This window comes from Fomitopsis serialis, assembly GCF_022376445.1.
Source record: "Fomitopsis serialis strain Sig1Antser10 chromosome Unknown B0H18scaffold_12, whole genome shotgun sequence".
Lineage (NCBI taxonomy): Eukaryota > Fungi > Basidiomycota > Agaricomycetes > Polyporales > Fomitopsidaceae > Fomitopsis > Fomitopsis serialis.
Genome location: NW_025954972.1, coordinates 1 through 20,725, shown reverse-complemented (window position 1 = coordinate 20,725; position 20,725 = coordinate 1). Strand labels below are relative to the sequence as shown.

Sequence of the window (20,725 nt, the reverse complement as noted above, 5' to 3'; positions counted from 1 at the left end):
AATAAGGGTAGATATGCCAGGAGCTCGTGCGTCGTAGTCGCTGCTTGGTTGAATGCATCGCCTTACACCGATGTCTAGATGAGGTAGTACCCGCCATGGCAGAGTTCTTGTCTTATGCTGTCCGCGAAGCCGTGATATGCCAAACCAACTCCTCAGAATAGTCTGAGCATTCGAAGGGATACACACTAGATATCATTATCTAACCTAGTTCTACACACAAGGGAGGGTGCCGAAGAAAGCATGAGCGTAATTATCAGATTCATGGATGAAGTGATAGATACAACTGAGGGATCGAATAGACGACAGTCCGTTTCCTCCGCTGTGGGAGGCATACTAAGAGCGAAATGAGTGTCTGGAGCACCGGAAAGCGAGCAAAAGCGTACAACTAATCGGAAAGGAAGACGAAGGGGTATCATCGCTGTTCATCACGGCGAGAGAGGCGAAGCAGGCACCGAATTCATACCGGAATCGTTCGCAGATGCCGTGGATCCGCCGGTGAACATGGCCTTCAACGTCTGCTCGTTCCTTCGTTGTCGCACCCTCTCCACCTCCTCCGCACCGCCCGTCCTCTTGAGCTTCTTGCCATCCACGAAACCACTCAGCTCATTCTGGAACTCGTCAGACCGGCTGGCCAGCTCCTTCTCCCGCGCCTTCTCTGTCGCTGCAATTGCCTTGAGCCGTCGCTCCTGATCGGCAGCTGCACCACGGATCTCAAGCATGACTGTACTGAGACCGGTATGGCCTGCGTCCATCGGTGGCGGCTTGAAGCCCTTCGAACGACTGGCTCTCGCCGAGGCATTTCCGCGCAGCGAAATGATCTTCTCGACATGCCCCCACACTTCGATGACGGCCTTGTTGTCCTCCAGGAGATCGCTGAGGAACTCCTCTTGGTGTTGAAGGAATTGCTGCTCCTCGACGATGTTCTGCAGCTCCTCTTCCCACGTCTTCTTCCACATCGGCTTCACGGTCTGATGTGCTCCTTGAGGTTCTGCAGCTCGGTGGCACCGCTTCCATGTCGCCCTTGATGTTCTTGAGCACCCATGGCTTGGGCGTGACAGATCGCTTGATAACGTCGTCCTTGATATTCTCGACGGTGTCTTGTAGCTCCTCCATCTTCGTGAGCACGGTCTGACTGCGAGTGTCGAGTTTGGCCTTCCCGTCGTCGATGTACTGCCGTGCGCCACCGATCTTGTTGGATGCAAGCTGGCGGACGTTCTGTGTCTGCGTGCGGAGCTGACCGAGAGAGTCCTTCGTCTGCTTCATGAACTCGGTGTACAGCTGCCGCATGATACCGAGGTCGCGTCGCAGGTTCTGCACCTCGTCGAACTGCGTCTTCAGATCGGTGACGACACGGTTCGTGTACTCGGACGTGACAGATGCGCCAGTCATTTGTGGCTGGATCGACGCGCCTGTGATCTGCGGTGCCATGGGCGTTGACTCTTCTTCGAAGAATGGTACGTCGTCGGGTAGGAGGCGCGACAGTCGCCGAGCGACCTTACGGAACTGGTGATCACTCGGCCGCGCGGTTGCTGGGGTGCTCTCAGCGAGTGGCTGGGCGATGATCATAGGTGGTGGCATGGACGCCCGTCTGTTCGTGGAGACGGCTGCCCGGAGATCCTTCATCTCTTGCGCGAGCGAAGCCATCTGCAGGTCGATGTGCTGCTTGATCTGGTCCAGCGCTGAATGATACTGGAATCAGTGATATTCCGTGTACAAGTCGTACACACCACTCACGCTCGATGTTGAGCGACAACAGCATCGGTCTTTGATCTCGTCCATGTTCTCAAGCTCATACTGCACCCCACTACTAGGATCCCGGATATAGATCGCGGGGAAGTTATCCTGGCCAGGGTTGTACGAGAACTTGTCGACGAAGAGTAGCTTAAGACTCGACTGCGTCATGCCCGGCTCAAACGTCGCCTTCTTGACCTCCCGTCCCACCTGAAGGAACACCGTCAGCAACTTCGGCGATCCTCTGCGGGTTCGGGATCCGGAGACGCAGCGGCAGCTGAGGCGAATGGCACGTCTAGTGGAGCTTGGGGTGTTGGTTCTCTAGGCGGAAGTGCTGGCACAGGGGGCGCCTCCTCCTCCTCTGCGATAGGACTCGGATTTCTCGGGGGCTGGCGTGATTTGCTCCTTGTCCGTCGAACGGGGGATGGGGTGGCAGAGTTAGCTCCGTCTTCCTCAGCCTCTGTGAGTACCGCTAGGTCGCCGGGACTGAGCGCGCTCGAGACAGCCAACGAACGTCGATTCGGTGTACTACTCCCAGAGCCGGATGGTCGCTCGCGAAGCGAGCCTCCACCGACCATCTTCGCAAAATTGTACGACGAGAAGCGCTTCGACGCGCGCCGCTCGAGAGTGGTGCGGTCCCGGAGCGCGGCCAGAGATGTCTGGACGCCAGGCTCGGCAGCGAGGGTCTGCGAATCTGAAGAAGGAAGTTCGCCATCGCCATTGATCTGGGGCGACTCCGCCTGCGACGAAGTTTGCTCGATTGGTGGTGAAGTCGGCTCATCAACAACGACGGCAGGTGGCGGGGTTGGTGAAGTGACGGGTCGGTCGGTCAGCGAGTAGCGCTTGACGTGCGCGGGCACGCCCGATGGTGGACGAGCCTGAGGTTGGGGTAATGGAGGTGTCGGAATGGGCGTGGTATCTTCAGAGTGACGGCTTTCATGTAGTGAGTGGTGTCGCGGTGTAGCGTCGCGGTCATGAAAGCCATTTGTTTGCGATGATTGAATCGCGGATGCAGAACGTACACGCGACGGGGTCGGTTCACTGACATCTGAGAGCGCCACACGAGGGCTAGAGTAGGACTGAACAGCAGCGAGCTGAGGGCGGGGTTGGACTGGTGTTTGGGGGCGAGAGGAGGCTTGCACTGGGGTGGATGATCGAGCTGCAGGCACTTCTTCATTCGCTGCTCCTGCTTGCATAGAAGGGACATCTTTGCGCTTCGCTGCCGGCGTACTCCTGCGCATGTCCCCCGACCGCGAACCCTCCGACCCTTCTCCGTTTGCAACGGCTTGCTCTACTTGCCTCCTCGACGACCGATCTGATCGCGACGCCCTGCTATCTCTGTCGCTTCCCCCATCCGTCCCGGACGAGCGATGCCGGCTGTCCGAAACGATTCGCCGATACATGGACTGCTTTTGCCGCAGGCCTTGGAGCAGGTCGGTGATGATGCCGCGCACCTTCGGAAGATACTGGTCCAGTGTCTCCTTCGTCGCCTCTTCTGACAGACAAGTCTCAAGGACCGCGCGCAGGGCTTCAGGTACCCCCATGAGCTCGCTTATTGACAATGTAAGCAAAGGCAGAGGGTCAGAGGTCGTGACTCACGTCATTTCAATTCTATACATGGCGAAGGCTGCTACCGCGCCATTGAAGTCGTTCCCCAGGCGGACGTAGACATCGCTGATGAAGCTCTCATCCACTTCGCTGGCGCTCCACTTGGTGAGGGATTCGAGGAGTTGCTTGATGGAGACCAGAAGGCGGGTAACTGCACTCTCTACTGCCGGCTGGAAATCGTGCCAAGAAGTCAGCATCGAGAAATAGCGAATGGGCACCAGGCGGTACAGCTCCGATCGAGATGTTACCCGGACGCAAGTACGTAGCTCGGGAAGCCTATCTTGTGGATAATGGAACGGAGATAGTAGTCTGCGGAGACCACCTCTGTACGCCCGGGTCCAATGACAAGACACGTCCATGCTCCCTTCAGTAGGACACAACGGGCCGACCCGCCAGAAGGTGGTCCTCGATAGTTGGTAGGAACGGATTTCGCTGAAGGGCTGAACGAGAACGAACGTCTCGTCTTCTACTACCACTGCGTTGCCCACCCTCCTTCCTTCTACGTAGCACAGGCCAAAGATGCTGCGAAGGCTTGATGCTCCACGAGAAGGATTATTGCCACATGACGCGGCGCAGGTTGCTCAGAGGACAAGGGACGTACTTACCGGACCTGTGCGAGTTCGTTCAGAGCGGTCGCCGCGCTCACTGCGGCTTGAGCCGTTGGAATTCGTGGACGAGGTTGACTGATTGGTTGCGCGGCGCGATGAGACCGCGGACGCTCTTGCGGTGGACATGGGGGTGATAAGGAGGACGGGGAGGAGGATGAGGAGACTGTCTCTAGCGCATTGATCGACGACGGGCACAATACGCAGCTTAGTCAGCACAGCCACGTGCGGCGCCTGAGCGATGTTCGACTCTTGAGTCTCTGCTCGTCGTCTTCCACCGCGTCGTCGTCGCACCGGCCAGCGAGCCCGTCCTAGTCCCCATCGTCTTCGCCCATGCGCGTCGCTGGCCGACTGTGGGTCGCCCCTCCCATCACTATGCTCGTCACTCTTTTGTCCCTCGCTGCTTTCGCCTCCGCCTCCTCCGTGTCCGTTCAATATCCTGTGCAGGACCAGCTCCCTCTCATCGCCCGCATCAACGAGCCCTACAGCTGGTCTTTCTCTAGGGACACATTTGTGTCGGACCGTAACGCGTCTCTGGCGTACAGCTCGTCGACGCTCCCTGCCTGGCTCTCGTTCGACAACGCGACGCTCACGCTGCAGGGCACCCCCTCGTCCACGGATGAAGGCACGCCCGGCATCCACATCATTGCCACAGACCCAGGCAACGACGATCGGCCAGCTCGTCCTTTGACCTGTGCGTGACGTCGTACGTAGCCCCACAGCTGCACATCCCCGTCGAGCAGCAGTTCTACGCGACCAACCCGTCTCTGTCCTCCGTCTTCCTCCTCTCGGACAACTCTGCCCTCAATCCACGAATAGGCCGGTCTGCGCATCCCCCGTCTTGGTCTTTCAGCATTGGCTTCCTCTATGACACCTTCACTAACGCTGGTGGCGACTTGTTCTACGACGCTCTCCGTACTGACGGCTCGCCGCTCCCCGGATGGCTCGAGTTCAACCCAAAGGCCTCACGTTCAATGGTGTCACTCCGAAGATGGCAGAATCTGCTCAGCCGACGTCTGTCTCTCTGGCTCTGCACGCTTCTGACCAAGAGGGCTACTCCGCAGGCTCTGTCACCTTCGACATCGTGGTAGCTGCTCACGAGGTGTCTATGTCGACGTCTTCGCTCCCGACGATCAACATCACCGCCAATGCCCCGTTCAACTTCAGTCTCACTTCGCCGGATGACTTCTCTGGCGTCTTGCTCGACGGTCAACCGATACAGCCCTCGGACATCTCTAGCCTCGATATCGATACCTCGGCGTACAAGGCTTGGCTGCACTATGACCCGACGACACGGACTCTGAGCGGACAAGCCCCAGATGACTCCGACGGCGACAACGACCTCGAGAACCCGACGGTGCCCGTGACCATCACTGCGAACGTGAACCAATCCATCAGCGCGAACGTTAGCCTGGCTGTTGTCCCTTCATTCTTCACGACGGCGACCCTGCAGCCTATCCTCGTATTGCCGGATCACTCGCTTGACTTCAACTTGCGCAGTTTTCTCCAACAGCACTGAGCTCGGGGCACCTACTCAAGGCGACGTGAACATCTCTGCGGCTTTTGATCCTACTCTGCGGCGGGCTACCTCTCCTTTGACTCCTCACATGCGTCTCTCACTGGTAACATTCCTCTGACGCCGCGCAGAGTACGCACACATCTCGGTGACCTTCACGGCCTACTCACACGTCACGCACTCGACGTCTCACGCCTCCCTACCGATCTCGCTCTCAACGCGGACTACAACCACCAGACGACGGGCGGCCTCAGTGAGGCGGCGAAGCAAAGCTGCTGCTCGGCCTCAAGATGGCTTTGGCGTCGTCAGTACCTTCATCGGCTTCGCGTTCGCACTTGCAGCGTTCCGCCGATGCGCGCACGTACAGGACACGGCGCTCACTGGTACGGAAGGCACCAAGGCGTATACGGCAGAGGAGATGCGCTGGTACGGCATCGGCATCGAGGTCGACGGTAAGGTCACAGAAGGACCGCAGCGCGACATCGAGGCCCAGCACGTCGACCTGAGAAGGATGGACTTGACTCACCGTCTCCTGCTGGTCCCTCTGGGTTTGGTGTTGCTCTCCAGCGCGTTCTCTCTCACCCACGGTCGCTGCTCAGTTCCTTGGCTAGCCCGCGCCTCCCGCAGAGTCCTGGTGTCATGCGCAAGGCGAGTTCATGGGCAAGATCCGTTCGACGGCGCGCATCGTCAGCGACAAGTACAAGCGATCCCTTGGCAAGCGTCCGCGGAGGCTCGTCATCGGCAAGCCGACGCTCGTGGCCACGACGGATCACCGAGTGAGTGCGAGGATGGGTGTACCGGTCAACATCGACGGTTTGCCCTTCACGATGCCGCCGAACGCGACATCCTCCCTGCGACGCTGCAGCCTGTGGCGAGTCACCCGGCGCCGATACCGTTCGAGGACATGAACCTGAGCCACTATGCACCGAGCGGGATTCGAGCATCGCGGGGTCGCCGTCGAGCTCGACTGGTGGACGGTCTATCCCGAGCGCCGTGCGGACTTCGCTCCTCCCAAGCCTAAGGCGACGAAGTCAACTACTCAACTCGCGATAATGCAAGCGCAGCTCCGTCGATTCGGTCATCTTCCACAAGCAATGGCTCCATCCGCACACACGAGGTCGAAGCTGTCGTGCATACCGCCGCGCGTGCGACGAGTGTGCGTTCAGGTTATTCGGCTGCCTCCGCTGACGGTCAGAAGACTCCGGACATGAATCGCCCGCGCTTGGTGCCCTTCACGAGTGCGAGTCGTGTCCCCGTGCCTAAGCTTCCGTCGCCGTCGACCTGGACTCGCCTGTGCTCGGTGCGGCTGCGGAGGTGCGAAGACGAAGCGTGTGGCGAGCCAGATGGCTAAGATCATCCGAGGTGCTGCAGGCATGGAGAAGAGGGCTCCTGTCAACGACAAAGTGCAGACGACTCAACACGAGGTGCACTACGTGCATGCGCTCGGCGACGACACGCAGAGTGCGGCAAGTGGGTCTATCGGTGCGTTCATTTCTCTCCTTGGGATCGTGCGGCTGACGCGTGTGTTGTTTCTTCAGGCAATTCTCCCACTGGGACCTTCTCCGTCGAGTCCTCGCAGCACGGACATGATGCGGCTCGATGCGAGTGGCAAGATCCCCATCGTGCCAGGATGCTCGCGCGCACGGGCGAGCAATTCAAGTTCCGTGTGCCCGTTTCCTACAGCGCTGGTTCGCCGCTCACCTCCGCTCGAGCTCTCCCGCAAGCAGAAGACCCTCGAGGCGCGGCTCATGAAGGCAAGCCGCTCCACGGTTCGTGAAGACGGACCTAACGCGATCGCGAGCAGCGCGCCGGTCGGAAGCGCGTGGTGGAGTTTTGGGGCACGCCCACCAGCAAGGACACGAGCGAACTCAACGTGGCATTATGAGAAGGAGACCGAGAGGTGCGTGGGGCGAGTGATCATCCAGATTGTAGAGAGGAGCTCGTGAGCGAACTGGGGTCACGACTGAACGATTGATGATGATGCGACGACGGTGTATTGTATCCCCGGTAATACATACGTGTAGACTCATGTAGGTTCGTTAGACATAGATTTGTATCATGTACCACTAGTTGTAACAATCTATCCCTGTCGTTACGGAAGTTTGGAAGCATGAACATACATCACGATGACTGCGCCGTATCCACATTGCCGTGACCTTGCGTAAAGTGCTCTGGATCGCGCGAGAGCCTCCCAAACGCGCTCAGAAGTGAGCCTATGCAAGGATGGGGAGGCTATGAGACCGCAGAGCCGCTCAGAGGGTGCACGAGAGGCAATGAACACCATTGAGAGCGAATTGCGATAAACTAGAGCAAGAAAACAACAGAACGTTACAGCCAAGTGCCAGATGAGGACCCAGTCCGTCTGTGAGATGCAATTTGATGTCTGCACACCGCGGTGACCCTTCAATCCTATCCTCCCGCCCCTCGCCCATCCTTCCCAGCCCCAATACGATAAGCCAGGCGGCTGTCGCGCATGAGCATGACGATCATCGCTTCAATGAGTGAGATGGCGATTTATGACTTCCAGATGAGGATGGCGAGGGTGCCGATGTAGAAGTAGATGAAGTGCTTGGTTTCTACGAGGCACGCGTCAGCGACGATCGTGCGGGTGAAGTGCGGGGAACAGCGCGTGAACTCGTCCTGACGCGGTCGACACGACTGGCGAGTGCGGGAGAGAAGAGCGTACCATGGGTCACGTAGCTGCCAAAGTTCTTGCCGACGACAACGTGCCAGGTAGGTCCATGGCGGCGGTCGAACTCTTTCTTGATCTGGGCAGCGATGTCCTTCTCGATATTGTACTTTTCGAGGGCGGCGGACGCGATGTCGACCGACTCCTGCTGCATGTCTTCGCTCATATCGACGTTCTTGATGATGGCTTTGGGCCCACCGTTGGCGGCGTCTCTGGGGCCAGAGCCGCTGTCTGTGGATGATGTGGGCGTCGAGCTTCTCGGCCATTGTGAGGGCGTAGTAGAATCGTATAGGGTCACTGGGTGAGTGGAGCGAGCGCAGCGGCTTTAAGAGAGATGGTGTGCGTGTCGCGAGACTTGGGCGAGGATAACTCGCGATCGCCTGCAAGACCATGCCCTGCTTGAGGCTCGGCGTGAGACGGGCCCATGTGACCGCTCGACTGCGTCTTTCCGACATGCCTCGTCACGTACCAGTTCATATCGGCCCTCTCACGAGGCTTCGCAAACATCGTTCACGATCGCCATTTCGCGGCGTGGGTCGCTGCCGGGCGCAAGGGCACATGCGATGGACGGACGCCCTCCGCTCATGTTCTGACCGAGCCTGGCTAGCAGAAGACTAGACGCGGCGTACCATGCTACTTAATTACTGAAATTGCATACTAGATCGTCCGGAGCCGAGGACGCGGTGGTGTCAGAGGCCGGACGCCGGAGGGGTGTACTGCGAAGACGAGTAGTGGATGCACGCGACCAACGACTCGCTCTGACTGAGTGACTAGCTGGTGGTGCAGGGACACCGGTATCGCTACCGATTGCGAGGCGATCTGTGTACCCAAGTCGCGGACTACATGCGCCAGCCCGGGTCCCCGACCGACAAACGAGTTTGGACTCTGATCGTCCAGAGATGAGGACGCGGCGAATCACATTAGGCGGCGGGGTGCCAGAGGCTGGACGACGGAGGATGTACACCTCGCAAACGAGTGAGTGCAGTCCGGCATGCAGCTGACGACTGACTACGATAGACTATTCAATGGGCTTGTGTCTGCCCTCGTACTCGTCGCCGCTGTAATCTGCTAATGCGATTCATTAAAGGTGAGTTCGGTATGTAGCCAATGCTACTACGTTATTCATGCGCCCAGCCGTTCGTCTCTTATCGTTTCTCTCCCTCTTCGACGTGTGCTAACATATCATTACCCTTGCAGGCGGTCATTCACGCTCATACACGCTCCCTCTCCGCTTCCTGACGTTCTCGGCTAGACCGTCCCGCTCGTGCTCTCCTCTTGGATGGACATTCTCGGACCCTGGATATGCTAACATCGCCCGTCGTAATGCCCTTCATGCCGCCGTCGCCGCCCTGTTGCATACTACACAAGACACTGTACGGACTCTTCATTCTTCGTACACGGTGAGGCTTGCAGGCGCGAGGGTTTTGTTTTGTGTTGTATTGTATGTTGTGTAGTCCATGCCTGTATCCAGCTCTTTGAGTAGGAGTTCATGCTGCTGTTGTCTTGTACACCCACACATTCATTTGCTGATGTGCCCGCTAACTCCTTTCTGCTTGCTACTTATACAACTATTGATACTGTTGTTGCTTATTGTGTTCATATCAGATGTTGTTGTCTACTTATACCTACATGAATGTGATGCACTCAGGTCGGATTTCCTTGACTTGATGGTGATATGTCCAATCTAGTGCATTGCCTTTATGGTAGCTCACACCATGCCACTGACCAGTTCATTGACTTGCACATTAAGCCAACCTAAGCACCAGTAATAAAGGCATCATTTTGTAATGTCATTGACAATACAGAAACTGTGGGCTGATGCTTTGCCTGTGCTTGCCACAGATGGATCATTGACCAACCTCAGGTTGACATTATAGGTGTACTTTTCATACTGTCGTCGACACCATGAAAAGTACTTAATGATTTTTTTTTCTCACTTAGACTGAGAAACACAGCAAGCAGGCTAAAGAGAAGGAAGAGGCACTCAGAATGGAGTGAGTGAGAGTGAGAGTGATAATGAAGATGGTACAGTGAGTGTCAACATATTTTATACTGTCGCGACAATACAGAATATGCCAATACTAGGGTTGACCAGCCACTATGCCAAAAAATCCAATAAGACAGTCAGTGTTCTGGCCATCTGTTGCTGATGCACCCTATGTAGGAGCAAACAACAGCTTAGAATATAGTGTTAGTGGATTAAAAGCAAAGGATGAATACCAGCCTCAGAAATGATTAGGAGTAGTTCCAGCAGTGACTAGCAATGGCTTGAGTACAGATCAGTAGTAGTATACCTAGTGGTAGCACATGATTGAGTCAGTCAATGCAATTTAACAGCATATAAACAGCAGTTCATCTGTCCCTACAATGTGTAAGTAAATGAGTCTGGTGAGGTTTGGTGGACAATCACGGTGTAAGTAAGGATTCACAGTAGATTAGTAATGGATGAATGAGATTGGCATTGTACATAGCCATCCTAGCAGTAGCATGGCCTGTATGCATCAAATTCAGATGGATCATCAAAAAGGAGCATAATAGTCAGATTCATTTGATTACACATGCACACTTCAATACATTTGAAAAGAGATGATGGCCATATTACAGTAACAGCCAGTCAGCCAGTCATAGGGAAACAACGGTATAAGCAAAGCCCTCTATTACTAGTTACAGAGACTAGTCAATGATTCCAAAATAAGAGTGGTAATCAGCCAAGACCATGGTACACATATTTTGAGCACAAGAGTATTGTGGTCCAAAGCCAGTATCTGGTTGTGGATTATAATGGCCATATGGGTCACAGCTCCCCTGATCCTTCTAGAATTAACCACAACAGGGTGTGGGATGTCTTGGTCAATCAAGAGCACTCTTGTAGGCACCCTGATATGATCCAATGCCTCTAAGATCCCATCCATTTCAGACAGCTGTTCCAAAGAATATAGTCAACATACTGAGCACTATACAGACACAATGAACAGCTCACCATGAATTGAGGATTGTTAAGTTCCCTCACACCTATGTAGGTAGGAGACTGGTATGTGTCTAGGCACATGCACCAGCTGGCAAAAGCCTCTAGGAACTCCTCTCTAGCTCCATACCAACAAAAGGTGGCACTTTGTAGCTGTGGCCAAGGGAACTGATCTTCTTGTTCAGTCCAAGGCTCAGACAGCTCAGTCATGACTCCATCAGCTGCAGCCATATCACAAACCCAGAGGTTAAAGCTTTTGATATGACTGCAACGTGAGAGTAGCTGGTAAAACCTATCCAAGTTTGCATAGGAGGTATCCAACTGCCACAGGATCACAGTCTCAATAGCATGCCACTGAATGGCCATATTTGTGAGAGCTGGGATGATTCCATGGATGCCATGAGTGAGAGGCAACAGGAGTGTAGTTCCATCATGAGACATGAATCTCTGTAGGAACACTCCCTACAAGAGTTGAGTGCAACAAGCCACAGACAAGAATAAACTATACTCACAATTGGCAAAGTGGCATGAGCAAGTTGAACCATGTGAGCCAGCGACATAGCTGAGAGGACTTGGAATTGTGGATAGTGGTGATTGGAAGTTGGGAGTGCTGAGATAACAGATTTTTGGAAGGGTAATTGAGCCAGTGGCAGAGAAGGACTAGTGAGAGGAATGAACAGACCTTAGATGGCTTCTTCACACACAGAACAACACTGTGAAGTGATGGTTTGTGAAGATGGTGGTTTAAGGCAAGGGACAAGAGGGGATGAGGAATCCTAAGCACTGACCCTGTCAGCTTATAGCCTCTTCAGGTCCCTTTGGTATTGTTTAGTCATGTTTACCTGTACAGTACCACAACAGGCCCAATTTGGGCAGGGTGACACATCCCATCTTGCAAATGCTGCAATGTCCGTGATGGACTTCTTTTCTGGAGCGAGCCGGATCCCGGCTGGAACCACTCCAGAACACAGTGACATCATCTATCTAAATCCAGAAGTCACACATGATACCTGTGCATGTGACCCATCCGCCATGTAGGGGCAGGGTTAGGTGATTGACACAAAAACGAACGCGGCGAAGCCGCGTTTTGTGACGAGTGGGGGGTAGAGCCAAAAGGATAAGGCCGCTGAGGGGGTCCTCTACGGCGGACCTTTCGGCTTATATGCCTCGTCAGATCCCTTTGGTTATGTTTAGTCACGTTTACCTGTACAGTACCAAAACAACCCGGATTGGGCGTAGTGACACATCGCATCTTGCAAATACCTTGATGTCCGTGATGGACTTCTTATCTGGAGCGCACCGGCCCCGGTGTAGACCGTTCCAGATCGTACTGACGTCATCCTGCTAAATCCAGCGATTATATGCTGTTCTGAAAGGGTGGTAAGGATAGGATTAGCGTCAGACTAACCGTCAATGGAGGCAAGGAAACTGTGATTTGTACCCCTGGGATAGTCAGACATGCAACTAAGTAGCAGATTCAATGAGGGTAGACTGTATCGTTGTCAATCGATGCAGTACAGCTACAATATCGCAGAAGAAGCAGCAGAAATATCGTCTCTGGACGATGCGCGCCGACGCGACACATTGGTCGCACGATCAGCACCGTCCGTGAACGATGATGGATGCACGCATCATCTACAAACGATGCAGGGTCGGGCGACACGACACGACAGTCCACAGGCGTGGACGACATCGTCCGTGAACGATGCATGCACGGATCGTCTACAGACGATGGGTCGGGCGACACGACACGACAGTCCACAGGCGTGGACGACATCGTCCGTGAACGATGCATGCACGGATCGTCTACAGACGATGGGTCGGGCGACACGACACGACAGTCCACAGGCGTGGACGACATCGTCCGTGAACGATGCATGCACGGACCGTCTACAGACGATGGGTCGGGCGACACGACACGACAGTCCACAGGCGTGGACGACATTGTCCGTGAACGATGCATGCACGGACCGTCTACAGACGATGGGTCGGGCGACACGACACGACAGTCCACAGGCGTGGACGACATTGTCCGTGAACGATGCATGCACGACCAAGTCCTGTTTGACATCCACCGACAGAATGATGACGTTTCATTGTGTCGCCGCAAAAAGGCGCCGCAACATTCAAAATTTGGTCTTATTCGTGTTCATGTACCATCTGTACCACGTGGAGTGACACGACACGACAGTCGGATACATCCGATCTGTTGTAATGTTCTGCACGCAATTTACGAACTATTTATAGAGACAGGATCAATTGATGCTTCAAGAAAACAAATGTCACACCGTCTTTAAGCGCTGGTATCTGTCGATGTTGACAGTCTGCTCCATCTGCAGAGGGTCCATGCAGAAGCCGTGCCGCCACAGCTAGCCAGATGGTGACTCTAGTAGATTATTGTTGGAGTCACGTCAAATGTTGTAGCATCTGCAATTTGATACACGCCATGGGTTCAGCCCATGGCGTGTATCAAATTGCAGATGCTACAACATTTGACGTGACTCCAACAATAATCTACTAGAGTCACCATCTGGCTAGCTGTGGCAGCACTTTGCATGTGACAGCTCTTGGTGCCTTCCGTCGACACAGACTTCCGACAGTCGACGCTGTTGATGCAGATCTGGTCCTCAGTCGCGTCCACACATGCGATTCTCTTTCCTTTTGATCTTCTCATTGACCGTGTTACGATTCAAGCTGCTACTAGACTACTTACGATTAGTACCGCCCTCTACAGGATGAGCGCACCCGTGAATCATCACAAATCATCCCTCCTTACCAGCTACTGAAGACGGCGACTATCGACCGCCTCTCACGCGCGCATTCCTGATACTCCCAATATACACATGTCTCACTTCAGTTGATTTTATTCCAGACGTACCACCCACAAACTGTACATAGACACTGCAAGACACAATAATAACCCTACTTTATATGCATATTAGCACCAATGACAACCCATCCCACCCAATGAAATTACCTCTACGGAGTTGTACCGAACCAATATATCGCTAGACACACACAACGCAAGCCCCCTCGAGTACATACATAGCAGCTACTTGGAGTCTACATAGGGCTATGCCCTCCTGAAACAATGAACAGGATTTGCAAACAACAACCAGTCGTGTCCAAGCAGTACACGATGATATCTTCATTGATCATGCGGCCTGTGGGCGGTGTCGCGTCCGACTCAGGACAGCCTCCTAAGCGGTCAAACTTGATGGACCTCGACATTTTCATGGGGCGGCTAGATGTGTGAGGGCAGCCGAGTTTAATGGTGACGCTACGAGGTGTGTCCGAATGATCGTAGCGCTCGTTTCCATTACGTTTGTGAAGCCGCGATGTAGGAGCTCTTGCGAGTGTCCGAGTTCGCCGGGTGATGCTTGTTGCCCTTGGCGACGGGCTTAAATAGCACATACCAATTGGTGATGATTCAGCGATTGATGTGATTCACGCGACAGCTATTATTTGAGCCACTATGTCTGACTGTTGCGACGGTTTGCTCTCAACACTGTCAATATCTAAGTGATACTTGGTCGTGTTTAACGTATTGTCATTTAGATTACGAGTACGCTCACTTCATTGCGTAGGATTACTGTTTATACTCTCTTGAATCGACATAGAGGCCTGAGTCGTAGACTAGGGTCGGGTTGCGTCGGAAGCTGGTGCACTATGTGTGTTCAAAGGTTTCTATCACCCATTGGCAATGTACGGAGCGTTGCTAGCGGGAGACACTGTCCATGTCGGGAGTTGCCTACGACACTTGTGCTGGTACTTAGATTAGTTAGGTTAGTTAGCGGGAGACACTGTGCCTGTCGGGAGTGGCCTACGACATTCGTGTGCGTACATTACAGCGACACCAACCGACACGGACCAGTTTGTTGTCGTAGTTGAGATAAATGGATATTGATTCACATACTCAAAGAGAATACCAACAATCCTCATATAGCATTGAGAACAGTGCAAACGTCGGGAGCAAACCACGACAAATGTGTGTTGTCGCGCTATTCCTGCGACAGTCATACAGTGTCGCATACCACTCAAATCTGCCAACGGGTCTTCAAACACTCTCAGGTAACATAACCTTTGCTTTTACGCTGCCTGAAATTCCCTCTTACCTGGACCTTTTGATACAATCAGTAGGTCACAGTTTGTCGACCGTCTCCGACTGTCGGACGACCACGTCTCATCGTACCTCATCCACCCTCATGTCGCCCCGCATACCGCGCTGCCTTGTCTGGATTCGGCCTACCGACAACAAGTTCTCGGCGGCCTACCACGGAGCAAATACACGCAAATGGCGACCTGCAGTGGTCAGCAAAATCGACGTGTTAAAGTCGGGACATATTGCAGGTTTTTGGGTCGCTCCTCTCACAAGCAGTCTCAATCTGAAACTTGTGAGTTGTCTGTCTAATTACATCTCCACGTCATACAAGATTTTAGGTAGTGCGACGCAACCGCCTGGCGCGCAGTTGATTGGGGCCGCCCCGACATTGCGGTTCCCGGCCACAGTTACACCATTCCCTTCCGACTCCCTCTGCGACAGAACGACTCGTTCGGAGCCGTCGCAAGTCATGTCTGGGTTTCCGATCTTGGCCAATTCTTTACCGTCGCGCAGTGGAAGCAGGCCGTTACCGGGGGGCAGGCGAGAATACTCGATTCCGACGTCGCCGTATCCTCCACTCAATTCGCCGCGGTTCGCACGCAGTTGCGAGTATTAGGTACGTATCTACGACATAACGCGACGGCTAATCTAACTGAACCCAGGGAAGGGTGCGCCGTAGATAACGTCGCGTCAATATATACATACAGACATGGTACTTAGGCCCTACCGTGTGCAGTCGAAGGTGGGAGTAATGGAGCATGCCGCATGAAACATTCCTTCGATAATGCAGTTGTGCCACAGGGTTGTCAAGCACGGGTAGATGTGGAGCAACATATGGCGAATACAAAGGGGGTGTCTATTGCTTGTGTATGGCTCGCTCGCTGATGCGGTGGCTACGATTTAGGTCGTCAATATCACGCTAGGTACAGCATAATGCCTTGAGAAAACACTATGAAGAATCATGTTCACGCTGGTGAGGGGCTGGCATACACAGTTGCACCAGTGTTATTTGGATACATCGATCGCAGACGATGCGTCAGGAGGCCAATATTCCCTCTGTCGCGAGCTGTTATCGACGTTGGCTTGCAATGTCGCAGAACTCGACAGTTATCGACGTGGAGCCAGTATCATGTGAACCTTAGGCTTGATGATGAGTGCATTCAATTATCTGTCAACGCCGCTTATCCAGTAGGTGTGCACAATGTATTCATGCAATGATCGGGCAAATATCGGCTCCAGCGCTTGGGTCCACGGAACGTTGCGATGTGCAACTGAGCCTTCCAAAGTTCCACGTTCTGATGGACGACGCGTTCGGCCCGGGATGGTTTGATCGCCGATGAGTATGAGAGATACGCCAATTGGGGCGCAGGCATGCGATGGAAAATCTGTCGCTCTCTGCGCCAGCTGCTAAGTCTACTAATAGTATAACTTCCGACATCGTTCTCCGTTTTATCCCTGGACTACGACACCTGCGCACGGCCTACCTCCCTTCATCTTTTGCTTCCATCACCCTCCGACGAACCCCTTCAATGGTGGGCCAATCCTCCATTAGCGACCTACGTAACCACGTATTCCATTTGTCGCCCATGGGAGCCGAAGGTACACGCCAACGTCATGAGATCCTGGAAGATAGGAACCTGTTCAGTGATCTTGCTCCTGCTCCGGATGAGTGGAACACAGAGGTTTTCAATCGCCTTGAACGCACGCTTTGGGCAGCATACAACAGCCCGCTCACCTGGAGGAACTTTGAACTGTTAATTCGCTGTCACGTCCTGGTAAGCAACCAAAGCTGTCGAGATATAGCATCGCACCATTCACTGTACTCATACAGACTCCACCTTGGCTTCGGTCACTGAGGCGTTCTGGACAGGAGCAGAACTTTCCTGTTCTTCTCCTCGCCTTATTCCAATGGATCACTGTCGATCCCTTAATCCCTCACGACGCACACAACATTCGGTGGTTTCTGTTCGAGTATTACAGAATACGGCCGCGTGTCGTCTCGTCCATGGCTAGCCCTGCTGCACATCGTAGAGCATTTGCTCCGATGGCTCTCCGCTGGATATGTATGTCGTCACCTCGATTTTTTCTCATTCGCACTGACTTGTGTCATTTTAGTGAATGATCGTATTGTTGGTGCGTTGTGTTTAAATGTACGCGTGGGCAGTACATCATCGTGTTAAACGCTTGTCAGACGTTCGCGACCCTACAGACCTCGTTACACTGATTACCAATAGACCTGTACAACTGCAGGTTCAAGACGATGATAGCGGTAAGTTCTGACACACACACCATGTATGCCGATAGCCCCAGACACTGACATACTTTACAAAGATGTCGACATTGATTACGATCACGCCATGGGTTATGAACTGAGCGACTGAGACAATGTCGTTGCAGAGGTCGTTGTGTAGCACGTCGAGGGAATGATCGTAGAGTCGGGATTATCCGACAACGAACGTATGCTTGTCATTATCTAACCGATCATGTAACCCCTCCGGAGTCTTGCCCATTCTATGGTATCACATCATGTTTCATGGATTTTCTGTGGTCCTCGCACGGGGTAGGGACGCGTGATCTGAGAATGAAATATGATACATCGTAGTAGATTCATTGGAACTGCAATATCTGCCACTTCGCATGTAGGCGAGAGACACACTATGTGACGGATACAGAGGTATGAATCGACTTGCCTGCACTAGGCAAATTGTGGGAGACGTGCGTCAAAGTCATGGCAATTTGCTCGTGACACAGAACACCTCCATCAGGTATCACACAGAATGATAGAAGCCATGCGGTAGGTGTGCTTGGATACATGTACCAGGGTGCACGTTGGGGTCGATTCCGACATGATACCAGCTCTAGTCTACCTAGTGGATCATATTTTCCCCTTTAGGGTCCAGCACAAACACATGCTCCTTGATTTTCCATATGCGACCACCATTGACTCTTATACCATCTTTTGTTTGACGACAAGGGTATGCCCATGCAATGGCAGAGTTGTACCAGGGGAGGTCAGTCAGCTCACAATGCATCCTAATTGGCACGACATATATGCTTATCGTTGGTTTGTCGCGACGTAGCGTCTCCGACGAACCGACCATGCCAGCATCGAGCAACATAAATGAGGCGCCGAACGACCTGTATGTCAATTCTGATGCGTGAGTGCTCAGGTTTTTGTGATACATCTTGCATGCGACTCTGTTCACCGACCCAGGGGTGTGTATAAGGACATGGACATATACCCGTCTATTCCTACAGAGCAAGTGAGCTCATTCACATCCCTTCACAATGTAGCCTCGGAAATAGATTGACTAACTGGTAGCGCTAAGGGAGCTCCCCTGAACGAACAGCAGTCTGATTTCTTAATCGATTTCCAACCTCCAAACGGTGGACTCGCGGATGCCCTTCCAAGCTTGTCCATTGGTCAAACCTGGATCGGACCAATCGTCATGGGGGATCATCCACGCATTGAACTCTTTTTCTACGACAACATTAGCTTGTACAACACTAGTCGCACAGGAGTCGTTGCTTATTCACGTGAATAGCTGTGTCGCTCGTATGGTCTATCTGGAAAATACTAAAGCTCGACATCCACGGTTCTGTTACCAAGCCTTTGTACCTACCAAGCTATTAGAGCTGCGCTATAATAGCAACATCTTGTTATGTGATTCTGGAGTGCTTACTGTGCAGTGTTGCTCAAATCTGTTCGCGCTCCAAGTCTACCTTTCTGAGAACAAACAATAACAATGGTTCCATGGGCTACATATATCGTGTCCCATAGCAACGAATGATACCGCAGTCTATTGTTTAGACGGAATATGTCGCAGACCGCTGTAGGTATTGTCTCCTGCCCATGCCAGTGCTTTGGGTGGCGCATTGGAAATGACGCATGGGGGTACATGAGCATGCTATCAATCGCAGACGATACCTACATTTGCATGTCGCGCTGTGTGCACACAGCGGTGCTAGGTGGGCCCAGTCCCTGATGCTTCGTATTCGTTTCGCTCGGTTGCGCAACATCGTATCTCGAAGCGACATTCGCTTGTGATAACGAGTGATTAGCTTCGGCATGTGGGCGGCTTCTCGATCGCACGACAGATCCCCGTGAATCTCGGATGATCATAGTATATTCACCAATGAATGCTAGGCATTAGAGAGATTTGATTTGCACTGAAACATTGACATCATCGTATTCTCGCTGAACCAATCAAAATTTGGGTCTGGTACCAGTCCTGTCTCCGAGGCCCGGACTAACGTCTGTGCATAATGATTGAGTGTAAAGTAAGACCAGATATGAGTCGAGCTGGTTCAGCGCGGGCGTCTAGAACACTAAGAGCTGCTCAGTGTCCGACAACCGTCGCCACCTTAGTCCGACGGTAACGCGCTACCCCTCGCCCGACGCATTTCTGCACGCCCATAGTCCGACAGTGACACGTTATTCGCAGCCCGACACAACTTTGTGCACTGGCTTGTTATCCAGAGACCTGCTTCAATCAAAAACCCTAGTAGCCAGTATGTCGTCTGCGAAGCCGAAGCCGAAGACCGCGGGCAAGGATGGAAAGCCGAAGAAGGCGAAAGGTGTTTCCTCAGAAGACGCTCGCTCAGTAGACGTCCCAGACATGGTGTCTCCAGCGGGAGCCAAGGGGGAAAGTGAGAATACGGATGAGAGGATCATGTCAAAGGAGGACGCCGATATTTGGGATTCGGTGACGGTGCGTGCTTGGCTCATGCTTGAACTCCGAAAACTTATCATATGGCCTCTAAAGAACCAATGGTCGGAAGTCAGCCCTGCAAAGCTCCTTGAGCTCGATCGTCGGGCGCAGGACGCGTTTCTCGGAACGATGAAGTTCAACATCATCGACAGGAAGTCCATTTCACCACAGTTTGGGAAATACAACAATCGCCCGCTTGACGAGGGGCGCTATTCCGCCTAAAGGAGAATGTTACTAAGCGGCACGCACACGGCTTCCAGAGCGACTCGCACCTCTTATTCGCTGTGGACAAGGACCACTTACTACACAGCCCTGCCCCTGTCGGAGATGAACTGCTCGGGGATCGTCTCCCAGAGCTGCGCTTCAAGGAGACGATACAGAGGCCCGTTAACGTCGTTGCATTGGCGGACAGCATCGTCACCGTATGGCCAACGATCTCTACAATATGTGGGAGAGGAACTTGCGGCGCTCGAGGACGCTTCAGCCAAGTCGGACGACGAAGCAGAGTCGGAGGATGGGAATCAAGACTCCGTTAGGAGTGTCGCGAGTGAGAGGAGCAGGGAGGGAGAGCAGTGGAACTTGAGAGGATATGGCTAGGTGCAGTGGTGGGAGTTCGGTTATACGATATTCGTAGTATCATTACATTTCACGGGCGACACAGCACTCAGCAGCCTGTAAACCACATTCAGACAAGCTCACCGCGGACGATGAACTGGCAAGGCATTTGTCGCGAAACGATGCGAAGGCACGGCATGGAGAAACGTCGGAAGAGTCGATGATACAGAAGTTGGACTCTA

General features: G+C 53.4%; 4 protein-coding genes across 4 annotated transcripts; 2 read left to right on the top strand and 2 right to left on the bottom strand.

Moving 5' to 3' along the window:
* Positions 1 to 158: 158 nt before the first annotated feature.
* B0H18DRAFT_988007 (actin interacting protein 3-domain-containing protein) lies at positions 159 to 4,102 on the bottom strand. The gene is made up of 6 exons (XM_048044885.1): positions 3,945 to 4,102; positions 3,331 to 3,509; positions 1,999 to 3,282; positions 1,755 to 1,975; positions 1,006 to 1,679; positions 159 to 968 (listed from the first exon to the last, which is right to left on the bottom strand). The coding sequence occupies exons 1-6, from the start codon at positions 4,071 to 4,073 to the stop codon at positions 426 to 428; spliced, it is 3,030 nt and encodes a 1,009-aa protein (XP_047896837.1). The 5' UTR covers positions 4,074 to 4,102; the 3' UTR covers positions 159 to 425.
* A 1,582-nt stretch (positions 4,103 to 5,684) lies between these two features.
* Positions 5,685 to 7,416, top strand: B0H18DRAFT_988004 (uncharacterized protein). The gene is made up of 9 exons (XM_048044884.1): positions 5,685 to 5,956; positions 6,028 to 6,088; positions 6,109 to 6,260; positions 6,326 to 6,410; positions 6,492 to 6,760; positions 6,783 to 6,863; positions 6,885 to 6,942; positions 6,999 to 7,065; positions 7,090 to 7,416. Exons 1-9 carry the CDS (start codon positions 5,879 to 5,881, stop codon positions 7,235 to 7,237), a joined length of 999 nt encoding a protein of 332 aa, XP_047896836.1. The 5' UTR covers positions 5,685 to 5,878; the 3' UTR covers positions 7,238 to 7,416.
* A 558-nt stretch (positions 7,417 to 7,974) lies between these two features.
* B0H18DRAFT_1138835 (dynein light chain type 1-domain-containing protein) lies at positions 7,975 to 8,832 on the bottom strand (the record flags this gene model as incomplete). Its single annotated transcript, XM_048035615.1, has 3 exons — positions 8,619 to 8,832; positions 8,147 to 8,403; positions 7,975 to 8,036 (listed from the first exon to the last, which is right to left on the bottom strand). Exons 1-3 carry the CDS (start codon positions 8,654 to 8,656, stop codon positions 7,975 to 7,977), a joined length of 357 nt encoding a protein of 118 aa, XP_047896835.1. The 5' UTR covers positions 8,657 to 8,832.
* Positions 8,833 to 19,730: 10,898 nt separating this feature from the next.
* On the top strand, positions 19,731 to 20,525 carry B0H18DRAFT_952483 (uncharacterized protein; the record flags this gene model as incomplete). Its single annotated transcript, XM_048042110.1, has 4 exons — positions 19,731 to 19,928; positions 19,983 to 20,083; positions 20,239 to 20,350; positions 20,385 to 20,525. 4 exons carry the CDS (start codon positions 19,731 to 19,733, stop codon positions 20,523 to 20,525), a joined length of 552 nt encoding a protein of 183 aa, XP_047896834.1.
* Between the last annotated feature and the right edge of the window lie 200 nt (positions 20,526 to 20,725).